Source organism: Lactuca sativa, chromosome 7, assembly GCF_002870075.4.
Source record: "Lactuca sativa cultivar Salinas chromosome 7, Lsat_Salinas_v11, whole genome shotgun sequence".
NCBI lineage: Eukaryota > Viridiplantae > Streptophyta > Magnoliopsida > Asterales > Asteraceae > Lactuca > Lactuca sativa.
The window spans coordinates 4326209-4353791 of NC_056629.2; the positions used below are offsets into that span (position 1 = coordinate 4326209).

The following is a 27583-nucleotide window of genomic DNA, read 5'->3' on the forward strand; positions in this document are numbered from 1 at the left end:
TTAGTAGTATTATGTAACTAAAATGAACTGTTACTTTTGTTAGTTGGGTCTTCTATTTGGTAACTCAGTTTTTCTTATTTGATTATTACTTAATATAACATAAACCGTTAAACCCTAAACTTATGTTCGTGCAATTGACAATTCAAGATCAAATCAACCAGAAAAAAAAAGAAAGCAGGGTTGTTTCAGACTTCCAAATATAAGATTGTAATGGAATCCTCTCCTTTTGCTTTATGTAATGGAGATTCACGTTTCCAAAAGTCATAAAACGGCAGCAATAAACTCCCAACAATTGCTGCATAGAAATTCTGGTTTTAATTTTGATTTTTTACTTACATTTTCGTTTCGTTTGGTTGCCTACCAATGATGTATTTATGTTTGTATTGTGTTGTGTTTTATAAGGGTGTGTTCAGTGGTAAGGGTGAGCAAAAACCGCACCGCAATTAAAATTAACCGCATAAACCCCAACCGATAAACCGCAACCGCAATAAAAACCTATGATGAGGTTTTCTGTTTCTCAAAAACCACAAATTTGCGGTGCGGTGCGGTTATTAGTTTTCAAAAACCATAAAAAAACTGCACTGTACTGCAGATATTATATATAATTTTTTTATTAATTATTAATATATTAAATATTAAAAATAAGACAAGTTTCATGGATGAACTTGAAAGATGGATAAAATACTAGAAGACAAAAGTGTTGGTTTTTTGTTATGTTTAACTTTGAAAAATGGTGAAATTAGACAATTTTAAGATATTTATTGTTAATTACTATTGATTTGATATTTTTAAGATATTAGTTGTTTGTGATTTAAGTTAATTGTCTTATACCTTTATGGTTTTTTTTTTATTATTACAAGTAATATGTTTGAACTCTAAACTGTGGTTAAAAACCATATAAAATCCATATGCTTAATAACTGCAACATAAAAAAACAAAACAGCACCGCAAAAATAACTGCCTAACCGCACAGTAAAAATAACCGGATCAAACGGTTTTGAAATAGATTAACTGTATTTGCGGTTAGTGGTGAGGTTTTGGCTAATAACCGCACTGAACTGCACCGCGCTCACCCCTATTCGGTGGTACTCCTGCGGCTAATAAGAAACTTAAAAAATGAAGCAAATTTCTTTGAAATAAAATCATAAATCGATGGAATAGACAATTTGCACTTGATTGTAGTGTTTGAAGGAATAAAATGATTAATTCATAGTTGTTTGTAATATATAGTAGAAAGCTAAATAAAACTAAACTGATAAAGCAATTGTTTTATTTAAAAAAAAAATTCAATCAAGTAAAAATATATTCTTAAATAGATTTGTATATATACATATTTCATGTCGTTTAAATAGTTTAAGTCATGTATCATTTTAAACTTTTGTTTATGAAAAAAAAAAAATTAAAATACCATAAAATCTTGAAATTCTATTATAAGAAGAAAACTTGGTTACTTTTGGAATTTTTTTTATTAATAGTTGAATTAGTGTTATAGAAGATTATATAAATAAAAATAATTTATAATTATGGTATACCATTCTATCAAAGAAGGAGAAAAAACCATTCCCAAAGGATTGAAAACTGAGCAAGTAGAAGTAATCACATCCCTTGAGAACTACTCCATTTTGTTTTTTATGGCAAACGAATACATGTTCTATTACATTTTATATTTGATTATTACATACCAAATGCCACATAGTAATTTAAATATGTCAGAGCAACTGAACTTCAAGTTGGTTATGAAAGGTGTTGGTAAAGAAATGACTAAGTATCTCAATGATTTTCGGTTCGGGGTTGAAGTAGCGGGTGGAGCTGAGGCCGTATTACATATCGTCAACATGATGTTGAGTGAGTGTCAAGAGGACGGGTCTCTTTCCAAGCTTACCATTAACTTCTCCAATGTCTTTAACATTGTGGACAAATCTGCATTATTTCATGAGGTTAGATTGATGTGTCTTTCTATATCCTTGTTAGTAGAATTCTTATATGGTCAAGCAATAAGATTGTATCTAGGAGGCACAAATGTCCACCATTAGGGTTCAACAAGGAGACCCTTTAGGACCACTTCTCTTTGCTCTTGTGTTGCACCCGCTCTTACATATTATTAGAGACAATTGCAAGCTTGCTCTCCATGCATGGTACCTTGATGATGGAACACTTATTGGAGATTCAGAGGAGATGGCCAAAGCGTTGGACATCATTAAGGTGATGAGTCCAAAATTGGGCATTCAGTTGAATATCAAGAAAACCGAGCTCTTTTGGCCTCGTGTGATGATAGGAAGCTTCCTGAGGGGCTTTTTCTGGTTGGCATTGGGAGATCGCCATTGGGGGTGAAACTTCTTTGGGGAGCTGTTAGTAGAGACACTAGTTTCATTAGCAACTTAGCCATAAAGAGAGTTGGTAACACTGTGAATTTAATGTGCCTTCTTCCACAATTGTCTGACCCCAGAGTGAGCCCCTTTTGCTTCGGTCTTGTATGGGTATTGCTAAACTTTTCTTTGGGTTGAGGGCGTGCCAACCCATTCACATGGAGGAGATGACATTGCTCTTTGACAAAGGATTGCGTGGGGCAATTGAGGACATCGTGGTTTGTGGTGACCCTTTCTTTAGTGACATACAATAATGAATTGCTTCTATACCCATTAGATTTGGTGGGTTGGGTTTGTACTCGATAGTAGAGGCTTCCTCTTATACTTTTGTTGCCTCAAGGACCCAATCTTTGGTGTTATAAGATCACATCTTACGAGATAACAGTATATGTGGTATGGATTCTGATTATGCTTGTGCCTTGACTTCTCTTTGTAACAAGCTTCCGGGCATTGACTTTAGCAATTTCACTAATAAGGACACCCCCCTAAATCCCAACATACATTGGCGAGTGTCATTTTTAGTAAATTTGTCAAAGATATTGAAGTGCATTTCGACATGATGGTTCGGTAGAAAGCAGTTTTCGAGTGTCTATTAGCACCACATGCTCAAGATTTTCTCTTAGATATCCCTATAGATGGGTTTGGCCAACATATGTCTCTTGTGGAGTATCGCACGATCCTTAAATATCGACTCATGATCTTAATATTTCCAACTAACGAGATGTGTCCGGTGTGTTGCAAGGCATGTTGGACTCTTTTGGAGAACATGTAGTTCATTGTAAAGAACTCCCAGGGTTCAAATGCCGACACGATATGGTTAGGGATGTTTTGTATGACATATTTAAGCGTGCTAGGGTTTCCACCAAGAAAGAGGCACATGTGAATTTCTTGACTGACCCGACAGAAGGACGGTCAACCCTTAGATCGAACGATGTTTTGGTTTCTGGATGGGTTGGAGGGAAACACATTTGTGTGGACCTTATATGGGCATCCCTCTTGTGGGCTTGAGGGCAAGGGGTTTCAAGGCGGGACATGTTGCTTTAAAAGTTGCTACATGCAAAGTCACAAAACATGAGAAATCGTACTTGAAAAATCAATATGTGTTCAGACCATATGTGTTTGATACGTTTGGTTTCCTCACACCGGACGCGGTAGAGCTTTTACTAGAGTACAACGGAACATGCATAACAACGTTATATCCCTTAGATCCTTGGATGCAGTCTTCAAGTGAATTGGTTTTATCATACAAAAAGTTTAGGGTGCAACGTGTTGCCCATTTGCCTTCTCACTCATTGTATTATGATAGCAAATTTATATAATCCTAAATAAAAAAAAGCTTCAATACTATTGAATTATTTGTGAAACGAGTAGACATGTCATCAGGGCTACAATCAAGCATCGCCAAACTCGACCATACGATGCTCGAGATGACAACTATGTTCGATTCGAGCTCAATGAACCATATGACCAAAAGCTTCAAAATACTTGAAGACTTTAAGTTGAGTTCTTTTAATATACAATTCTATTCATTATATTTCCAAATACATATTTCTACTATAACTTGAAAAAAGCTTGATTCGTTTGTAGCTCTTGGTGATGCTCAATATTTGTATTTTTAAAACCTCGATTTACTTTTTGATAGAATTATTTATGTTCTTTTGTATTCTGTCTAGATGTAAAAACTTTAATATGGTTTTTATCTCAATCACTCTTGGTTACATCATAAAATGATAAAAATAATAAACTTAAAAGTCAATTGGTTTTTATATCATGATTTTTTTGGTTAGAAGTAGCCACTATATTTTAATTATATGTATTATTTTGGCTGTGCTCATCAGTTTTTATATATATTATATTTTTGACCCTCAAGATCAAATGTTAAAACTCCTAATCACTGTTTGCTCCTTCCAGCTTCTACCTAGTGTTTAATATAATTCGCAGCTAAAAAACCTCCCTCTATCTAGGGACTGAAATGATCAAACAATATTACAAGGAAGAAATAGGTCATTTTATAATACTTAAGGGACCAAAATCATATATTTTCCACATTTTATTTAATCAAAATCACTCTCTATCCACACGCATAGCACAAACATACTTCCAATGGCGCTTCTGCAATCCTCAGCCTCTTCGTTCATCTCTCAATTCCCGGCGGTTTCTCCAGGCAACTCCGTACGCTTATCTCCACTGTGCGGGAACCGGTACGGTGGCTTGTCGGTCAGGGCGGAAGCGGCGGCCGGGATAGTGTTGGTGGACAAATCGGAAGCGGATAAGGTTAATCGTCTCAAAACATCGTACTTCGAGAAGATTGTTCCTTTGCTCAAGGAAGAATTTAATTACACTAACATTCTTGAGGTATATCATTAGAATTTCTATTCTCCGTTCTCTGTTGCACATAATGGTTAATATCTTCAATTTTACTTATGAAATTGCTTGTAGAAACTAGGGATAATGCTGATTAGAGTGATTATAGTGTTAATGATGATAACTAGTACTGAGTTTTACCTACCTAATTGAGCTTACGAGGAATCATCTGTTCGAAGTTTTAGTCTATGTTGTGCATTAGGGGCAATATATTCAGTTTTACTTATGAAACCCCTTTCAGAAATTAGGGAGAATGCCACTCACTTAGAGTGATGTGTAAGTTGTTAGTCTGTAATTTTCTTTTGAAACTTGTGGGATTGTTGAAGATTAGTATTGATTTGGCTCGACTTAATGAGGTTCAAGGTGTTTTGGCTGAATTTCAGATTATTTATTAGTTTAATGTGAGTAATGTGTTATCCAGAAGTGCTGACATGTATTTCGAGGTCTAAACATTTTATCTCAAAAATTGATCTATGAACCTTAGTGGTCACATAATATTGTAAACTAAAGATGCAATTCATCCATGTGTCTATTGATTGTTCATCAGTCATGTAACACATATTTGAAATTAAGAAAGCGGTATATACTAGTAATTGTTTTTGATTTTATATGGTATTGGTAGGTCCCCAAGGTTTCCAAGATTGTAGTGAACTGTGGTATTGGAGATGCTGCACAGAACAGCAAGGGTCTTGATGCAGCAATAAATGACATGGCACTCATCACAGGACAAAGGCCTGTCAAAACAAAAGCAAAGAATCCCATCGCCACTTTTAAGATCAGAGAAAATCAAACACTTGGAATCGCTGTCACCCTTAGGGGAAATGTAAGTTTTTCCTCTCTCTAATAACAAAATGCACTTACATTTCTTTACCCATAAAATAACTACCTTTCCTTTGGTAATTAATAATAAGTGATAGTAATAGCAAAATATGATACTTTACCCTTGACAGATGATGTACGCGTTTCTTGACCGATTGATAAACTTGGGTCTTCCTAGAACTCGTGATTTTCAAGGTGTGAGCCCTAACAGTTTCGATGGGCATGGTAACTACAGTGTCGGGTTGAAGGAGCAAAGTGTGTTCCCTGAGCTGAGTTATGATGCCCTTGGGAAACCACGGGGAATGGATGTCTGCATAGCAACAACCGCTCAAACGGACAAAGAAGCCTACAAACTTCTCGCTTTAATGGGGATGCCCTTCCGTGAGGGTGCGGGTCCCACCGCTGTTGTTAAGCGCAAGAAGTTGAAATCTCACCATTTCAACACCAAAACCAAGCAAAAGTCACGAAAATGATCTTCTTTAAGTAATTATATATAATTACCCTACCCCTTTCATTGCTTGTAAAACTTGATTTTTTTTTTTTTTTTTTTTTTTTTTTTTGTTGTGATTTAAATGAATTGTTGTAGTTTTACCATGATGCGCTATAGCCATGTACTACGCTCTCTATGTTAATTTAGTAACCCTCGCATGCTTGCTTACCAAAATTAATTCATTTCGTACAAAAACCAATCAACTATCTAAAACCTCCGTTTTATTTTCTCATTAAGGTCCCTCAACTTTACATTTCAGTTCTATTTATGTGAAAATTATCTCATGACTTCTTGTGGTTTTTATTTTTTCACTTTTGTTAAATTATAGAACAGTCCGATTCATTTTATTGATTTTGCTTCTTCTTCTTATAAGTCTTTTTTTCGTGTTGACAAAACACTTGTTGCTCAAATTCATACAATGCTAACCAAAAAAAAAAAAACTATATTAAAAGTTTATTTACGAGATTTTATGCATTTGAATATAGTTTGTGCGGCTTTCCAGCGTAATTGATCCGTTTCAGTTTCAGCTAAATATTAAATATTTTCAAGTTAACCTATTAAACATAATAATATAATTAAAAGTAACTCACATATAAATTACATTTTTTTTAATTCAAACATAAGATAATTTAAAATGAAGTTGCAAGTTTTATCCACTGAAATTGTTATTCCACTACCACTTAGGATAATGGGTTCTACTTAAGTGGATTGTGGATGGAATAAACACAAACCAAGCATTTGAAGTGGGTCCATATTACACACGCATGCTTAAGGAGTTAAGGTAGGCATATGAAATAAAACCTCTTAAATAATGGGTTTGTGTTTCATACGAAACGGTATATTATATATTTTAGGCCTATCAAGAAACTTGTATGCCAATTCTTATAGCCAAAAAGAGAAGAAAGATAACAAGCAATAAGTGACCACTTTATAAGTCTGTTGGTTGTTTTAGAACGAAATGGAAAATACTCATCACTAGTGACATGTACGGATCCAATAATTAATTGTTTGTGACATTTAACTTTGATATATAAGGGTGCTCCATATATAAGGGTGCATGGATTTGGGTTGGTGGTGGTACCAGTGGTACTGCCAATGTCACTGTTCCGAGACAAAACTGATATTGCTCTAGTGGTTGTATGGAGGTTGATGAACCCATGATTCTTTCAACGACAACAATCTTAAATGATTTTTTAAAAATAAAATAAAATTTCCTATTATAAATACAATCTTCTACCATTTTAAAACTACATATTTCTTTCTTTCTTTCAATTCCATTACATTTTACTCAATTCTCTCTAAATTTCAATTCAAAATTTGAAAATGGATGTCATTCTTAGGTCAATTGTATTCGTAGAATTGTCTGAAATTGAAGAAGTGGTGTTGGTCAGCGTATACATTGACACTTTCGAAAATAGGCAGGTTACTTTACATAGCTCGTCATATTTTTTACGAGTAGTTATGAATCATTTGAAGCAACAACTTGGGGCTTCGGATTGTTCATCACATCAAATTGGTTCCAAATGGGAAGATATGCAACAAAAAGTGAAAGAGTTTAATGTTGTTTTCACACACAAGATGAATACCCGAGAGCTCGGAGTTTCTGTCGAAGAAATTTTAAATGCAACAAAATGAAAATGAAAGATGTTCGTTACGAGGTAGCGTGAAATATTTTAGAAATCACTCTTTTTTTTTAGAACTTAAATTTAATTAATGTTATTGTAGTGTGGTTTTTAATTAAATGTTATTTTTAAAGAATAAAAAATGTTATGTTTTATTTTATTTTACATTTTTTAATTTAGTTAAATAAAAACAGTGATGTGACAAGTTAGTTGAGTGAGTTGAAAAAAATATCATTATCATATGTTATAGTTTGGGAAAGATGAAAGAAAAAGAAGAGAAATGTGAAAAGGATGTGAAGTGAGTTGAATGGATTGGAAGGGATCAATTCACTCCACCCTAACAACGTGACTATATTCAATAACCAAATTGAAGGGTTTTATAGTCTTATAATATTATGACATCCACTTGAGTTCAAGGCTAGTTTAAATGTGTGTGTAACTATGTAATATTGTACATAAGGGATAGATTAGGCCGGACCATATCTAACGTCTCTATTGGTAATTTTGGTGTCAACTTACAGCTTAATGTAATTATGATTATATGCAAAGTGGTCTGCTAGAAGTGGTCATATTGGTTTCTTAGACTATTTCCATTGGTGAGCAAGTTGTTTTAGCTGGTTGGGTTGAAAATTAAAAAAAAAAAAAAAAAGAAAAAAAGAAAAAAAAAAAAAAAAAAAAAAGCATAAAATCCACTGCCGTGTTGGTGCACCGAACTCAAGTCGGTTGGCATCATTTGGACAATTCTGGAGTAACATTTACTTTTATTTATCAAACAAACTTTATGATTTAAGAAAATATGTTTTATTTTATTGAAAATAAAAAAAAATATATTAAAGTTTATAATTTATTTTTTCTTATAAATAGAGACTAATATTGATATATATTTTTATTAATTTTTAATACTAAAAGTTGGGGTGGATTGAATTGCTAATGAAAATAAATTTTGGGTTTAGTTGAGTGTGTAGGTAGAAGATAGATAAATTAGTTTTTTAATATATAATTGAGTTGATTTTAGTTGTAAATGAGAGTAGTCTTAGGAGACAATGACGAGTATGCGAGAATGGTCTATTAGTCTTCCATGCAGGCCCATCCTAAAGAGTGCAGTGTGTGCAACTGTATAAGACCCCAAAAAAATAGGGCCCGAATTTTAATAAATTTATATAATTAATACACTGAATGTTTATATATATATATATATATATATATATATATATATATATATATATATATATATATATATATATATATATATATATTTTACTTTACATACTAATATGTACAAACTACTTGTATTTCAGCCAATTGTGTCCACGTCTTAAGTTTAATTGTTTTTAAGTCCACCAGGGTTCGATTCCTTGCTCCACTCCTTTCTTTTAAATTTTAATTAACCAACTTTCCAATTTTGCTTTATAATATATGAGAAGTGATTCATATATAATATTTTTTCTCCTTACACAACAAATTATGCTTTACAAAATTGTACTGTACAACATTTTATAACATGAACGGTTGTGTATGGAAAAATATTGTCATATATATATATATATATATATATATATATATATATATATATATATATATATATATATATATACACATTTACATAGATAGTTTTAACAAAGTATCATGTAGTTCACTTGGTTGAAAGTGGTGTCTTAATTTAGATCTAAATAGTCAAATCTTGTTACCTTCAAATTTTTTTTTTAAAACTAATCAGTTTCCTTATATTTAAAGTTTGTTTTTTTTTTTTTTTTTTTTTTTTTTTTTTTTTTTTTTTTTTTCTCGCCCAGGACCCTTAATATTAACGGATCAGCCCTCCTTCCATGCAAACAATTTTCATGTTTTTTTTATTTGGAATGGTTTCCTACATCATGTTATTTTAAAAAAAAATATATGCTTTAATTATTAATGATTTTGGAACAACTTTGTGTTATATTTTCTTGAACAAATTGATAGTTTTCTGAATTTTCCAATCCATATATCACGAAAATCTAGCATATCCCTAAACCCTAATCGGTTCGAGATATGTTTTTTTTTTCATAGGTTTTGAAGTTATGCTTTAATTATGTATGTAATAAAATACATGTATGTAATAAAAAAACAATGCGTTATTATCTTATTATGCCTTTTATCTAAAATTTATTGCACAATATATAAGAATACGATGAAACATTGTATTCGTTTAGTAAATTTAAAAATATTGTGGGGCCATTTTGGAATGGGTGATCCGTGAAGTTGAGTGGGTCGGTAATAGTGTTAGGAAAAGGCACTTCACGGGTAGAATATAATAAGAAAGGCCGAAAAGGAGACACACCACTGACCATATTCAAATGGCCCCCACTAACTATATTTCTTCTAATCTAAAAATATTTTCTTGTTACCTACTATTATGACGACTAGTTTTGTGGAATTCGAATTTAAGAATATCTAAAAGTTTTGAGCCCCAAGCAATTATCACTAAACCATATTCGTAGTGGTTTTAGGATTTCTCTTATATAAATCTCTTAAATGCAAAGAACAACAATTGGTTTTATCATAATTTTAATTTGATCAACAACTTTATAAAATAGTGAATATAAAATGTTTAAATTTTGCTAAATATTTCACTAATAAGTTGTGTTGTCTGGCCGTTTACTTGTGGCTTCCTGATTATCAAGGATTTGGGGACATGGATCTCAATAGGCGATGTGCTAAACAATCCTATTCAAAACTATGTTGCAACCCAACTGCTCACTATCTCTGTTTGAAACTCACGAAATTTGAACTTGGGTCACAAGAAATGTGGAGATGCTTACCAACGTTGTTAAGATCAAGATCAAGATCTTGGTTGTGTATCATAAGATCCTAAAATGCTACTAGTAAAAACAATATGAATCTTAATAGACTCGATTTTGTAATAAGATCAAACAACCTAAAAGTCATAGGATTTTATGTAGGATCATAAGATCATAATCCCCCCTCCCCCCCTCCTTTTTTAAAAAAAAATAGAAAAAAAATTGATCTTTAGTGTATAAAAATGTACATAAAAAGTCTTTCCTAACTTTAGAAAATTAATCCCACATTAGTTCAATAATCCAAGACACAAACTAAAAATTTGTCTTTTCTACTAAAAAATCATCTATTGAGCTCCAAATCAAACTATCACATATCACACAAAGTCATATATAACCTCACAAAATGGTGAGTTATTATTTCATAACTCCATTATTTTATGATTGTTGACAATTTTTTTATGCATACTGTTTTTTTCATTGCATACAATAAATGGGCTTTATAATAAGAACCTAGTTATATTTATAATTAAGAACCTGAAATTTAGAGAAAGTTGACTTTTAATAAGATATTGATCAAAAAGGAAAATGGTCAATTATAAGAAAAAAATTAGAATACGAAGTTGTGACTTTATGAAAATGGCCAAAATAAGTTTAAGTCACTTAGAGGAGATTAGACGATTAAGTTCAAGAAAAAAATGCATGAGACGATGCATTTTGGTCAAAAGGGTAAAATGAGTATTTTATGCTTTTTGGGATAAGTTTGTGACTTAATAGATTAATACCCGTATTAAGTCGGTGAGAAGTGACTTAATAGAATTGTAGAGTATATCCCCACCTTCGCGTGGATATAAATAAAGATCAATGAAAGCGGGTTTGAAACACAAAAGTTAAGAATGTTTGAAGTTGGAATAAGAATTGGCCAAAGTTGGAATGGAATCTGTAAATTGTGACATTGCGGTGTTGTAAGAGCCTTGCCACGGTGCGGTCAGAAAGTCGACACTGGTCCCCACGTCGCGGTCAGAAAATTGTTGCGGCGCGGTTACTTAGTCAGGAAACAGATTTAAGCCTGTTTAAGCTTCATTCTCGATTATTTTCATCCCAAAATTGATAGAGAGATGATATGGGACAATTATGGTGCAAATATGGGTCCAAGATAAGTTAGAGATGGTGGATTTCAAGGATTAATATCCTTTCCCCCTTGAGGTAATGATTTATTCCTTTTATGAAGCTTTGAGCTTGAATGGTGGAATCGTTAATTTGGTTAGATTGCTTAAGTTAATCATTTTATGACTCAATTTATGATGCTATTGAGAGTATATATAAGCTTTTAATAAGCTTTGGAATTGATTTCCATGGTGAAATCAATCCATTGAGAGTTAGGGTTTGAAACCCTAACTAGTGATGATTATGGTTGATTCGTTATAGATTAGAGTGTGATGAATTAGGTAGTATGAGATGCTTAATTCATTGGTTGGAATAGATTAAGAGATAGAGAATAAAAAGATAGAGTTTTGATCCATTAGGTGATCATTTTGACCATAAGAGTCATATAGCTCTTAATAGGCTAAGACAAGTATTAAGATGCTTGTATATGTGTATGACTAGGCCTAAGAGCAAAGAAGATGGATCAAGAATGCATCAATGACGAAATTGAAGAAAGTGGGACATTTAGTCTTCACTAACTGCTAAGGTGATTTATAGCTCTCACTCTCTCTTTTTAAATTATATTATACATTTTATGTATGTGTATATGTATGTTTGTATGTAAAGAGTCATGTACCTAAGCATGTCATAGAGGAAGACATGATATGATCATTAGGGTATGTACGTATAGACATCACTGATATTGTGTAGAATACCTATATGTTACTATCCATAGATAAAGATTAAGTACTTAATGAGTTAAGTACTAGATGAGTAATAGAAGATCTCTTAACACTACTAGAAAAACAGCCTTTTACGACGCTCATTGCGCGTCGTAAAAGGCTCAGACGACGCGCAAATGCGCGTTAAGGAAGGACCTGTCATAAAGAGAGACGACGCGCATTTACGACGCGCAATTACGACGCGCGTTTACGACACGCAATGCGTATCAAGGAAGACCCTGTCATAAAGGAAGACGACACGCATTCGTGTGTCGTAGCCTTACGAAGCGCGTGTTAATGACACGCAATGCGTATCAAGAAAGCCCCTGTCAAGAAAGGCCATGTCATAAATGAAGATGACACACATTTTTGCGTATCATAATTTTTATTGTTTAAAAAAAATATTATTTATAGATTTAATTATTTTCAAATTAAATTTGTATTTAATGTTTTAGAATAGAAAATAAAATATCATATACAAAAAATAAAATCCATTGCATAAATTTAATGTGATACAAATAATCATTCCATGAAAAGATAAAACAAATCAATAGAAGTTGTAACAAAAATTTACAAACTAATAGTTCTAATAACCTAATGTGTGCCTCACTGTAAACAAGATTTGTGCTGCTTTTTTTAAATGTGTGCCTCACTTGTCTCCACTCTTCCTTAGTAACACCGCTCAAGGACTCTAAATGTATGAACTTGCTCAAAGTATTTATATTGCCTGCAAAAAAAACATTACTACAAAATAAGTGTGAAGATGGATTGTTACACTGTAAGAGAAGTAAAGAACCTTGAGCTTCCTCCAATGGGACAAATGGGTAGTCAGACTTGATAAACTTTGCAACACGTATATCTCCCAATGGGGAACAACATCACCTAAAATCATATAATATTTATATACCCCTAGACTAGATAGAGCTTTGCTACAAATAGCAACCTACTTTATTTACTCTGTTTACCAAACCAATGTATGGGAATGGAACCTACTTTACTTTACTCTCTTATGGTATATGAACAGGATTAGGATTGGTTGTGTTTGCTATATTTTGGTAGAGGGCATTCATTCATTCATTCTAATGTGTTTTGCAAATAGAAGACATTAGATTTAGATGAGAGCTTTTTGGGTTTGGATGATAGACTAAAACTTAATAAATGAATGAATGAATGAGGATGACCTTTGATCTAAACTGAAGAGCTGGAACGGTACTTCGGGAAACAAGCCTAGCAAGTGGAAGCATCTCATCAATTTCAGCACGTGGAACCTCAAGCCTCATTCTCCAGCGACCCATAGAAGATATCACACTCCCTAAATTACCAGCCATTGCTCTTCTTAGTAAGCCTCATTCTCCAGCAAAACATATTCGCCTTGAAGCTCATACTGGCTATTGCTTTGTTCCAAAACAACCTTCTCAATAGTTACCTGAATCAAACTAACATTAAACTCTCAAAGGGAAAATTAAATATATAACTATTATTTGAAACAAAACATCTGATTTAACTCAACTAATAACCAACTGTGGTGAAGTAGAAAGAGAGCATTCTGAAAAAATCAAAAAGTTGACCAATTCTGTAGACGTCCCTACTTAAAACTTGTTCTCCATTTCCACCCGCAACCTACATATGTAATAAGATTAGACAAAAATTAAATAAAATTCTTTCATTTATTTTTCTTTTTCATAATCTTGTTATGCTGCCTCAACAAGGTTTCTAATTTGAGCCACCCGTCTGTTCACCAACTCCTGTGTGCTTCCATCACCATCAATGGTGGTTGTGTCTTTGGTCAACACCTACCTCCTCTCTGATTACAGTTCCTGTATGCAAAAAATATGTGTATGTGTGTCATTACTCATTATTATAGTGCAAAATCAATTGTGGAAATCATAACACCAGCCATAAAAGACCCCAACTCAAGAGTTAGCCCTAATTTATCTCTACACTGAAAATGATTAAAATACATTTTTTTAATAATGACAAAAAAAACAATGGTAATATGACGAGATCATTTTATTTAACCTACCCAAGCGGATAATAAGCAAAAAGCAACTGCATCTAATTGGTAGAGTTCATTTGTCTGAATCATAAAAATAAAAAAAAGGAATTAAGAAAAAAAACTTTAGTTAACTTAATAATTAAAAAGAAAAATGAAAATAGGTATAACAACTTACTTGAGATGACAGTTGCACCATCAGATTCAGGAAGCATGGCACGAATGACCATGTTAAAAGAGATGCACCAAACAGATTTGTTGACAATGTCATCAGCCTGAGGTAAAAAGTGAAATGTTTTTTTACTGCAGACACCATTAATAATAATAACAATAATAATAATAATAATAATAATAATAGTAATAATAATAATAATAATAATAATAATAATAATAATAATAATAATAATAATAAGTCAAAATGGAAGACTTACACATTTCCCATTGAGGTCATCCCCTGCAAAACCCCACAGTTCCAAGATTACTTCCCAACTCACGCATTACATCCATTGACATTTTTTCTTCACTTCTGTTTCGTGTTTCAGCTTGCTACCATCTCTGATGCCCCATAAAACAGATGACAAGAATATGAACTCCAAGCCAAGGAAAATGACAGCAAAGGACATCACCAGAATGATGTTGATCTGCCATATGAGAAGCATAACAAGGATTACTAAGACGGTGGTCATCATCATCACTCCGACCTCAGCAACTCTTGTATTATTTATTTATAGAAAATGAAATTATTTATATATTAAAGAGAAGTGTGAAATTTTTTGAAGATAAATATACCATATGCAGTTCCAGTCTCATCAGTGCTTGCAATGAAAGTGACAAGAAGAAGGGCAGCAGCCAAGAGAAACCAGTTCATAACTGGAATATAAATATGACCCATGAATTTGCGAGAATTGTGGATGATTTGAGGCGAGGAAAACAACCAAGGCCTATTGACAGTTTGCCACCCAAAATTGGCAGTAAGGCAAACAGTAAGCCAACAGCATAATCTTGTCAAATACCAAAACAAGATTAAAAAAATTATAAAATAGGTCATAAGCATTTCTTTGTTTCTGAATATGTAAAATGATTACCTGAAAAATGAGCGTCCCTATAGTGACCTGACCATTAAGAGCATTATTACTGTTTTTCTTAACTAAAAATTTCACCACCTGTATAGAAGGAAAAAGTAAATATAATAATCTCACTCACTATAACAACCTAGAAGTTAAATAGACTAGAAAAACATTTAGGTAACAAACAAACCACTGCAGTAGATGACATTGACAGGAAGCAACCAACAAAAACATCATCAGACAACCCTGCTCCACATAACTATAACCCATCATTAAATTAAGAAAATAATCATTTACTCAATTGAAACCATGTAACATAAATTGAGATATGCTAAATAATCTCTAGGGGTACACCCCGGAAAGATAAAAGTCCTTCACCTTCACCTTTCTCATCCTTTGACTTTCTACTTGAGAACTGATTCTGGTCTTCTAAGTCAATGCTTGACATGGAGCTAGAGGGTAACACAGGAGCATCACTAGGAGGAATTGCTGACATGGAATAGCTTCTGAAGTGTCCAAATGAAAAATAGGGGATGCTGATGTGGCGGAAAGGTTGACTTTTTTTGATGAGGAACGGATGCTTGAAGAATTCATTTGAGGGGAGGGGGGTTAATGAAGGAGATGGAGAGGGAATGGAATTTTTTAAAGGGAGTAACCATTTTAATAAATCTCCACATGGATCTTGACTTGAGGGAATTATGGATTCTGTAGCTGTGTGATTTCTAAAACTGGATCTTTTAGACAGTCTACACCAATGTTTACCTGTAAAAGCACCTGCATCCTTCCAAACAAGAAAATGGAATAGAAAATCAGTAATGATTATTTGCTTCCTTTGTTTGGATGAATGGAAAGGAATATAATAGCAAATGAAAGGAATGGAATGGAATGAAACATTCCATTCCTTCTCCGATTTAATCATACCAAACACAAAGCAATGAGATAATTATAATAAACAAGGAATGGAATGGAATGCAACTCCACCAGAAGTACTTCCATCAAGACTTCTCTAAACGTTTCCTGTGTTTTTCTTTTTGACCAAAAGTGGCTCATCTGACTCAGCAGTTCGAGCAAAAAATTAGGAATTCCTAGTCAATGTGACTCCTAAGATTAAGAGACACTAATTAATTTAGGCTCTAAAATTAACAAAGAAGTTGTGCTAGCATCCATGCTTGTACAAGGAGATTAGAGAACTAACGAGTGAGTGCATACTCAGGAGCTAAGAAACTGATGGTGCCTGCTACGCGTGTATGCAAAGAATCAATAAAAGAAACATAAAAAAAAGAACTTAATTAATCGACTAACAAGAAGACTTACTGGTTCAGTGATTTTATCTATATCAAAAAAAAAAAATTATTTCAACCTTTTACAAAGTCAAAAGCGTCAAAACAAAATAAAACCCACCGATATTAGAATATGAATGAAATAGGGCTCACCCGAATATGATATCTATCCATTCATGTAAATGTGCAGAGACATGCTCACTCTCAAGAGCCATGCGATGATTATGCACAAAATCAATAGGGATTTCGGCCCAAGGAGGAAGCTTAACACAATCTGAACATCGATGGTCGGCGTGAGCGACGATTGAACATCGATAAAGACTTACATAACAGATGAACATTCGATTAAACCTTCGATAGACTTGAAGATAAAGACTTATAGTTGTGGAGATGGTCGACGATTGAACATCGATGGTCGGCATGAGAGGAAGTCGAGCAAAACCAACAAATCGATCGAACAGGGAGAACAGATTGAGGGAGGGTTGTGTGATACGAACTCGAAACCTTAGTTCAAGCAATAATCGATTTTGTGGCCCTATGAATGTAAAGTGTTTGATATATTGTGAGAAATGAAGCGATAGAGATTGAGCTATGGAGGATGTGGGTCATTCTTTGAGGGATGAAAAAAACCCTAGTTTCCTAGACTTTGCGAGGACGATCGATCTATGGAGGATGTGGGTCATTCTTTGAGGGATGAAAAAACCCTAATTTCCTAGACTTTGTGAGGACGAGGTTTTCTAGTTTTTAGATTCCTGCAAGGTATTAAGGAGTGGCGGAGAAGCAGATTGGAGAGAGGAGAGAAGGAGGGAGAGGGGAGAGTAGTAGACTGCAAAGATGAAAGATAGAAAGAAGGCAGAAGACGGGTTTCAAAATTTTGGGGATTTCCTTTCCCCCTCTACTAAACCCGCGTTTCATTAAAATTATAAAGTGACGGGTATAGTGGACGCGCGTTAAAAATAAAGCGCCCTCCGTGTTTTTAATTTCTTTTCTAGAGACACTAATTTAAGGGCACTCAGTAATGCGCGACCTAAATCCTTAAATTTTTTGAAGAGATGGCACTTTTTTAATGTCGCTCTCTAATGCGTAACATAAATCAAAGAGCGTCATGCTTTGCGCGTCGTAAAAGGGTCTTTTTCTTGTAGTGTAAAGAGATAAAGAGATAGAATGTCCATGGGACGTGTTATATGATGATTCATATAACAAAGATAGAGATGTAGAGAAAGATGGTTCCTCCAGGGACAAGATTCATTCGGGAATAAGAGTATGGTTCCTACGGGGACAAGAGCATGGTTCCTACGGGGACAAGAGTATGATTCCTTCGGTAAGGAGATTATATCCCTACAGGGAAAAAAGATGATGATCCCTTTTGGGGATGTAGGTAGAAGGATTCCTATAGGAATAAAGATCGGTTATGGTTAAAGAAGATAGAGAAAAGGTTCCATGAGCGGAACAAGGCAAGAGAGTTCTTTGTTAAAACTTAAAGATAATCCATAAGGGATTAAGTGTAAGGAATATGCGAGAGATTCAAGAGAAAAAGAATGGTTAAGGATCCACGAGAGATCATTAGAGAGATGAGTAAGTCCGGATGAACGTGTCCAACAATGAAAGTGGGATATGGTTCCCTTAGAGTATGGTATGAGATGTGACCATTAGGTCTATATGGGAAAAGAATGTTGAGGCATTAGAGAAGAGATAGAGCAGACAAGAAATAAATCAAAGAAAAGAATGAGTAGAGAAGAGAAAGAGTAAAGAAGAGACAAAGTAGAGAAAAGACATAGTAAAAAAGAGATAACGTAGAGTAAAGATAGAGTAGAGAAGAGGTAAAGGTAGAGACAATGATAGAGTATGTGTACAACATGAGATGCGCATGAGAAGAGACTAAGAAGGAGTAAGAGGTGAAATGATGAGGTTAGAGGAGAAGAGATATATAAGATGAGAAAGAATAGCATTGTAAGCTATGAAAAAAAGAGTTAGATGATACAGTATGAGAAAGAGAAGGAAAAAAAGATAAGAAAAGTAAAAAGAATAACTCACCAAACATGTTTGTCTCATATAGTAGAGATTTTATGTTTTGCAGGTACAGGTAGCAGCAACCGTGATACCAGAAGAGAAGACATGAACACAAGGAAAAAATTTAGATAGTAGGTCGCTATTTGTTGTATTTCCTTGTTGTTCGTTTAGATGGATAGATTTTTATTGTAAACCCGTGATTTGTCCCGAGATGTAAATGTTTTAATTTGCATATAATTCTGCATTTGCTAGATAAAACTCTGATATGTCCCTTAGAAATTATGTATAAAAAATTCGGGTCGTTATAATATTATAAAAAGAGGAAGACAATATCAACGATTCAAAGTTTATATATTAGCTTTAAGATTATCATTATGTTCCAAATTTTATATAATTGCAAAGAGGTAGATATATATATATATATACACTTTTTAGTCTTAAACTTACAATTATTTCAATTAGGTGGCATTTTCGATCTCGATCTGATCTTATGATCACGATTTTACAAAATAGAAAACGATCGTAGGTAAAATCATGATCTTTACAACCTTGATGCTTACCAAGCCTTATTCGATTGAGCCAACATGAGATGCCTAAAATATTTCACTTACGATAATATAAATAAAGTTTGTAATTAGTTTTGGTCATAACTTCAAATTTGACAAAAAAAAAAAAAAACAAATTGATCGTATAAATATTATAATTTTAGCAAGGAGCTTGAAAAGTGAACATTACAAATTAAATGCTACCATGAGGATTTTGCATCCAAAAAATTTCTTTCGTAATTTTTATTTATTTGAGATTTTTATAACATTAGGTCTTTGTTCAAAAAAAAAATCTATTTTAGGTTTATGAGTGTAATTGTTTACAACTTTGTATTTTCTTTTTGACATTTTTTACTTAAAACATGGACAAACAACGTTAGAAAAACCTTAAATAAAAACAATAATCGCAAAAATAAAATAAAAATTCAAGACTAAAATTTTTATAAATCAAGAGTATAATTTGTACTTTTGTACAAGTTAAAAATCTATGTTTGTTTTTTCTTCTTCATTTCGAAACACAAGAAAGCAGTTATCATTGCTCAACTTTTCATCATCAAACACTTCAAATACATGCTATTTTATTAATATAGTATAACCTCTCTTATATAAAATCCATATAAGTGCATATGAACATACTTTATGATAATAAACAATAGCCTAAGTTTTCTTGTGCCACAAAGTTCCAAATGGTAATCAATGAATCACATCACTAGAGAGTCACAAGAGAAAAAAGAGAATCTAAATAAAATAGCATTAAAACCAAATGGAACAAGAATGTGGGGTGCATAAAATATATAACCCGGATGTTGTACCTAAAATAAGTGGTGGATTAATAATTGTTTAAATTATCGACATAATAACGTATTTATTTTTATATAGATAACGTATTTAATCATTATTCATAAAAGCAATATGTATTTTATTATAAATTTATAATAATATACATATACATATTTTTCCATTACTAATAATATATCATCCGAAATTGTAAAACTTATGTTTCATATTACATATTGTTATTACATATAATTGGATATGCACTGTTTTGTAACAGATACAGTTCATATTGACTAATTATTTAGGCTAAGCGTAAGAAATATCAAAGTATTTTAAGTTATTTAGTATTATAACATCATATATATATATATATATATATATATATATATATATATATATATATATATATATATATATATATATATATATATATATATATATATATATATATATATATATATATATATATATTGTATTTGTAGTCTTTTTTTTCTTGATAAGACATTATATTTTGGTAAATCTATTAAATTATAAAATTGCAATTTTAGTATGTTCTCGTAAAGATGATTAAATTGCCTTGTATCCAAATGATATTGTAATAATTAAACACATTTTTCAAAATATAATGTTATAACAAGAAAAAAACAGAAACAAAATATAATACCAAATCAATAAAAATATATTGTTGTTTTTATATTTAACAGTAATTCCATTTTAGCATAAATGAAAATACATGTGAGTATGCCCATGCCAATAATATTGGGGTTTTTGTCCTATAAATACTCACAGAAAGACTTCATGCTTTTCCAACACCCCACCAAACACATCTCACATTACATTCTTCAAAAGCTAACTATGGAGTGTTGCCACAAAACAAGAAGCCATCTACATCTTCAAGTAAGTGCACTTCTGCCTCAACTATTTCTCTTAATTCTGCACATAAAACCATAAACTGGTTTTTGATAGAAGGTGAAATTTCATTGTAAATACTAAATATACAACTATAGATGCATAATTCATTCTCACTATTGTAGCAACAAAAATGAAAGATTTTCAACATGATGTGTTTGAGCTCGTTGATTTACGTGTTATTAATATAACATTATTGTTTTAAAATAAACATGACCCATAACATAATCATAATTACGTTTCTTTGCTATATGAATGTGTAATACAGTAATACCATTCTTGCCCATAATAAGTAAGGTAATAACCTTTTTATTTGAGCTATTACACTATTTATTCACATCTCTTTTCGTTTACAGATGAGAGAGATGATATTGTTATTTGTGGTGGTGATGGTGGTGGCAAGTATGGGAGGAGTTGAGGGCAGAAAAGTAAGAAAAATAGAAGGGTCATTAGAGTACACAGCGATAAGCTGCAGGGGGCACAGTGCATCAATTGTAGAATTTGGAGGGGTTGGAGATGGAAAAACGCTAAATACAAGGGCCTTTCAGGAAGCAGTGAATTCATTGAGCCAATACGGCTCAGACGGTGGGGCTCAGCTCTATGTCCCGGCTGGTCAATGGTTGACCGGCAGCTTCAATCTTACAAGCCATTTTACTCTCTTTCTTCACAAGGATGCCACCCTTCTTGCTTCACAGGTATTTCACCTTTTTAATGTCAAACATAAAATTTTCAATTTTACATATAAGAGTTTATTTATTTATTTTTTCGAAAAATCTGAATTAAAAATATGCTTGTTTGACATTTACAGCCATAGTAAGAATACAAAATCTGTATTGGTAGAAATTGTAAATATAGTCAGGATAATTAATAGAACAAAGAGCAGTAGAAATATTACACATATAACATGTATTTTGCAATTAAATGGTGATCAACTTATGAATATACAAGTACATATTATTAAAGTAACCTTAATTTTCAGATGCTCAAATTTAATACAGTCATACAGTTTTTATCAATACAGATAACTTTTGTCCAATCTAGTCACGTGAGAGTTTATCCCCCGAAATTACAAACTCCAATAAAATACTTTTGGCTTGTTTTGATCATGTGATATATATTTGGCCTTATTTGAAGTATATAATTGAAGTTTAAAGTTGTGAATCTGTGATGATAGTGAGTTTTCTACTTATTTTAGGTATTTTATCTTATAAAGTTTCCTATTTTTCTTACTTTTACAAGAAGAATGGTCGGTTTGAAACGAGAATGTAACTGGTAACTACTAAGTAAGTGATATGTGTCCAACTTGTACCCTTGGCTTAGTTACTTGTACATTATGTATAAACAGGATATAAATGGATGGCCAGTGATTGATCCTCTGCCATCCTACGGCCATGGAAGAGATGCAGCCGGGGGAAGGTACATTAGCCTCATATTTGGGACAAATCTCACTGATGTCGTTATCACAGGTATCTAAAATGACCAAATTAGACATCAAGCTTACTATTATAAAAAATGCCTTGAGATTTAATCATGAACGTTTGATAGGTGATAATGGCACGATCGACGGCCAAGGTTTACTTTGGTGGCAAAAATTCCATGGGAAAAAATTGAAATACACTCGGCCCTATCTACTTGAGATCATGTATTCAGATACCATCCAGATTTCCAATCTTACGTTTTTAAATTCTCCATCATGGAATGTCCATCCCGTTTATAGCAGGTAATCATTATTTTATAGTGGGATTTCCTAAAATGCCCTTTAGCAAGTCTTCTTGTTCTTGTACATTAAAGGGAGTTGTGTGACAGTTAACAATATGAAATATTATAATTTTCAATTCAATGTATATTTTAGACCCCTACATTGCAAAATAATTAAGCTTATATTATTATATGTGTTTGTTGTATTGCAGCAACATTCTTATACAAGGGATTACAATTTTGGCTCCAGTTCAGTCTCCCAACACCGATGGAATTAACCCGGGTTAGTCTTAATTACCTCTGTTAATTTCGAGGGTTGATCGAATTTTCAGTAATTATTAAATGTGTATTATTTATTAGATTCTTGCTCAAACACGAGAATAGAAGACACATATATTGTCTCCGGAGACGATTGTGTGGCGGTTAAGAGTGGTTGGGATGAGTACGGGATATCATTTGCCATGCCGACAGATCACTTGATCATCAGACGGCTCACATGTATCTCGCCTTACAGTGCCGCCATTGCATTGGGAAGTGAAATGTCAGGTGGGATTCAGGATGTGAGGGCGGAGGACATCGTCGCCATCAACACCGAATCAGCAGTCCGAATCAAGACTGGGGTCGGCCGTGGTGGATTCGTAAAGGACATTTATGTAAAAGGTATGACCCTGCATACCATGAAATGGGTGTTCTGGATCACCGGAAACTATGGTTCTCATGCTGATGATCACTGGGACCCAAATGCTATTCCAATCATCCAGAACATAAATTACATGGACGTGGTGGCGGAAAACGTGACAATGGCGGCTCGATTGGAGGGGATCTCGGGGGATAGTTTTAAGGGGATTTGTATATCGAATGCGACTATTGGTATGCGTGCGAAGGCCAAAAAAGTGCCATGGACATGTAGTGATATTGAAGGGGTGACTAGTGGTGTGGTTCCTAAGCCTTGTGACTTGTTGCCTGACCAAGGGCCAGACAAGATTGGAATGTGCAATTTTCCACAAGAGAAACTAGATATAGACAATATTGAAATCAAGAAGTGTTCTTATCTAATGAGCTCACTGTGAGGGGTTGCTTTTATCTATCTCTTGTAGTCTATTTTTTTTTTTATGCATTAAAAGTTGTACATCATGTTGAATTGTTGCATCTATATTTCATATCGAGTTAATGGAAGGACCTTTTGATGAATAACTTTATTTAATGCAATTTACATAAAAAGTCAAAAACTATCATGTTATTATTATTTTGCATAAAAAGCCATTATGAACCTAAAGACTTAGATGAACAATTTTTAATTAGATGAAATCTGATGTGGCATGAAAATGTCCATACAAACATGCTTTATACTATGACCATTACTTCCTTGGTAACGACGTGGTTTAGATAACCATTTCTTCTTCTATCCTAATCACACCTCTAAGATAACAACAACGTCCTTTTTCTCCTACCAATCAAAAGTGTTAAACACACCATAATTCCTTCCATTGACCTCCCTGTTGCAACTGCTTCAATTCTTGGCACCATCCTTGAATCGTTCTCCATCGATCTATTATTGATGCTCTTGCCGCTCGTCACTTTTCTCTCAAATTAAGTTGTTTGATGTGTGTAGTCGTAGATTTAGCTACTCATTATATATGCATTACTTTGCAAATAAGTAACTCAATTTTGACTCCTTTCTAGTTGAAATTTATATATATGCTTGCATAGGGTATCACTTAGTAACGGAAACAAGTTTGAATTAATTGAAATTGACCATTATATAATTACAATCAGCAGCTCTTTGAATTAATTTCCTTAATAATCAATATGATGTAAAGAGAACCAATAAGAAGATAAATGAAATTGACAATTTATAAAAAGTTCCTGGGTGCAGGGGATGTCCACGATCCACAACCGATAAATCGGACAACTGGGAACAACATTCATTTTGAGGCATATGTACCCGAAGTTGATTCTATTATCATTCACAATCTCCTCTACGTAGAGGTTTTTAAAATTTGACTATATTTGATAATAACTACTTTCACTTATGTAAAACAATGTAACTACTCAAATTGTATGAAAAAGGAAATATTTTTTTATAGAACTAAACTTTTAACCTGTTACGTTTTTTTTCCATCCATTTTAGCTAGAACCACATGTAATTATTTACCGGGAAAATAACTTATAAGCCCAACGAAATTTTCAAACCGTTCAAAAAACCCAATTATGTTTTGTCTGTTCAAGAAAACCCAACTAACTTAACATTTTGTCTAAAAAACCCAATTACTTACACTTTCGTTCACTTCTCATTTAGGGTCAACCTGCTAATAAAAGTCAACGAATGACATGACTCATAACGTGTAATTAAATATCGGAAAATGACTTGTAAGACCAATGAAGTTTCAAAACCGTTCAAAAAACCTTAATTATGTTTTGTTTGTTGAAAAAAAACCCAACGAACTTACGCTTTTGTTCAATTCTCATTAGAGGCAACCATATTCATTAGGTATACAACTAATTGAAAAAAACATTATATTTAATGACATGAAATAAACAGATTAGAATTGCCCTTTATATATCGATTTAGGGCTTGGAAAAGAGAAAAGCAAACGACGTATGTGTTCAATCTCTTGTAATAACTACTTCTTATTCTTCCTCTCAATCGTTGATGTCCAACTCAAGATCTACAAAGAAGATATTTGATGATGAAAACCCTTGTGGATGTGGACGCCCTTCTTGGATTTGGACATCTAGAACGGAGGATCATCCAGAGAAAAAAGTTCAGGGCTTGTTCGAACAAAGTTCAAGACTTGTTCGACCAGATGGGTAAGTGTAATTGAAAGCTTTATCATGTCAATATTCTATCTATTTGTTTTGTTTCTTTCAAAAACAAAAACTTATCAAAACGGACATGATAAAGCTTTTAATTACACTTACCCATATGTTTGAACAAGCCCTAAACATTATCTCTGGATGATCCTCCATTCTAGATGTCTAAATCCGAGAAGGGCGTCTACATCCACAAGAGTTTGCATCATCAAATATATTCTTTGTAGATCTTGAGTTGGACATCAACAATTGAGAGGAAGAAGAAATAGCTATCACAAGAGATCAAACACAGACGTCGTTCGTTTTTCTTTTCTCCAAGCTCTAAATCGATATATAAAGGGCAATTCTAATATGTTTATTCCATGTTATTAAATATAATGTCATGTCATTCGCCAACTAGTTGTATACCTAATGAATCTGGTTGCCTCTAATGAAAATTGAACAAAAACATAAGTTTGTTAGGTTTTTTTCAACAAACAAAACATGATTGAGGTTTTTTGAATGGTTTTGAAACTTCATTGGTCTTACAAGTCATTTTCCGATATTTAATTACATGTCATAAGCTATGCCATTCATTGACTTTCATTAGTCGGTTGACCCTAAATGAGAAGTGTAAGTTAGTTGGGCTTTTTTAGACAAAATGTTAAGTTCGTTAGATTTTTTGAACAGACAAAACATAATTGAGATTTTTTAAACTATTTGGAAATTTCGTTGGGCTTATAATTCATTTTCCCATTATTTACCTGTAAGGGTTACATATAAAATAAAGATATCACTTGATAATTAATGGAAAAATAAACATGTTTTTTTTTTTTTTTTCTAAATTCATCTTAGAAAGATGGGTAAGTGAGTAAATGTGTATCTTTTTTTTTTATTCCTATTACTTACATATTGTCCTGTTGCATTAAACATATAAAGATTTGGAGTGTTAAACATTCCTTTAAAGGAGTTGTTATTCCTACCCTCAATTTATTAATCATATATCCTTCATTATTTTTTTTGGTGGAAAGTAACATTGTTTTCCGTAAAAAATATTTTTTTCTTTATATATATAATTCTTTTTTTATGTTGTATTATTATTGTTATTATTATTATTATTATTATTATTATTATTATTATTATTATTATAAAGTTCGCACAAAATTTTAACATTCGGATGACATTATAAATTCGAACGGTTATATAAAATCGGTTAAACTTTTTTTATATTTTAATATTAATATTATTATTGTTATTATTATTATAAATTTCAAACAACATTTTATAAACCAGACGTTATAAATTCGAATGACTATATAAAATCGGAACAAAAGCAAAGTTTCTCCCTATTAATTACGGATATTAATTGTTACGGTATTACAATTGCGTTATACGTTATGCGGCCAAAAAACATATGTTCAGTATGGTGTACAAAACAAAAATTGTCTGTCAATACAAAAAAAAAAATTACGGCTAATAAAACTTAATTAATGGAATAAAAAAAACATATGTTGAGTATGCAAAATTGTTATTCAAGTTCGTTTATATATATATATATATATATATATATATATATATATATATATATATATATATATATATATATATATATATATATATATATATATATATATATATATTATTTTAACTTAAATATTCTTTGAAGTAAAACAAGTTATACTTAGTTTTTATTAATAGTTTTTATTTAATAAGTTATCTAATATTTGAGGTATCTAATATTTGATTTAAATAACCTATATTTTAGCTTTTCACAACTACAGATGGAGTGGACGGAAGTTAGAAAGAAAAAGGCACCGGCAAGACCAAAGCATATCCAGGAAACAACTTACTTCGTCACCAATGTTCCAGAACAAGCCAAGAAAGGAGAAATCAGAGAGGCATTTGGGAGATTCGGGAGGGTTACAGATGTTTACATGGGAGACAAGAAAGGAAAGAATGGGAAGTATTTTGTATTCGTTCGGTTTGGTGAAGTCAAAAATGTCATGGAGTTAGAAGAGAAGATTAATGGAATGACATATAGAGGGAATAAGTTGGAAGTTAACCTGGCGAGACACAAAAGGAAAGATCTCCCAAACCCAAATACAACTAATGTAAACCGGAGGCCAATACAAGTGAACAATACTGGGAGATGGAATACATTCAAGGATCATCGGACCTTCGTAGATGTCACTAGACCCCCACATATGTCAG

The 27583-nt window shown here is 32.6% G+C and overlaps 2 protein-coding genes across 2 annotated transcripts; both read left to right on the top strand.

Moving 5' to 3' along the window:
• Nucleotides 1-4442: 4442 nt before the first annotated feature.
• On the top strand, nt 4443-6213 carry LOC111894590 (50S ribosomal protein L5, chloroplastic). The gene is made up of 3 exons (XM_023890667.3): nt 4443-4721; nt 5353-5553; nt 5681-6213. The coding sequence occupies exons 1-3, from the start codon at nt 4470-4472 to the stop codon at nt 6020-6022; spliced, it is 795 nt and encodes a 264-aa protein (XP_023746435.1). The 5' UTR covers nt 4443-4469; the 3' UTR covers nt 6023-6213.
• Nucleotides 6214-20711: 14498 nt separating this feature from the next.
• On the top strand, nt 20712-23773 carry LOC111894582 (probable polygalacturonase). Its single transcript, XM_023890656.3, has 6 exons — nt 20712-20869; nt 21238-21576; nt 22227-22347; nt 22427-22601; nt 22792-22862; nt 22940-23773. Exons 1-6 carry the CDS (start codon nt 20714-20716, stop codon nt 23647-23649), a joined length of 1572 nt encoding a protein of 523 aa, XP_023746424.2. The 5' UTR covers nt 20712-20713; the 3' UTR covers nt 23650-23773.
• Nucleotides 23774-27583: the final 3810 nt, after the last annotated feature.

Coding starts and splice junctions, on each gene's coding strand:
- LOC111894582 (XM_023890656.3), top strand. CDS start 20,714: ATGCCCATGCCAATAATATTGGGGTTTTTGTCCTATAAATACTCACAG. Junction 20,870..21,237: donor GAAGCCATCTACATCTTCAA/GTAAGTGCACTT, acceptor TTTCGTTTACAG/ATGAGAGAGATGATATTGTT. Junction 22,863..22,939: donor CACCGATGGAATTAACCCGG/GTTAGTCTTAAT, acceptor ATTATTTATTAG/ATTCTTGCTCAAACACGAGA.
- LOC111894590 (XM_023890667.3), top strand. CDS start 4,470: ATGGCGCTTCTGCAATCCTCAGCCTCTTCGTTCATCTCTCAATTCCCG. Junction 4,722..5,352: donor ATTACACTAACATTCTTGAG/GTATATCATTAG, acceptor TGGTATTGGTAG/GTCCCCAAGGTTTCCAAGAT. Junction 5,554..5,680: donor CTGTCACCCTTAGGGGAAAT/GTAAGTTTTTCC, acceptor TACCCTTGACAG/ATGATGTACGCGTTTCTTGA.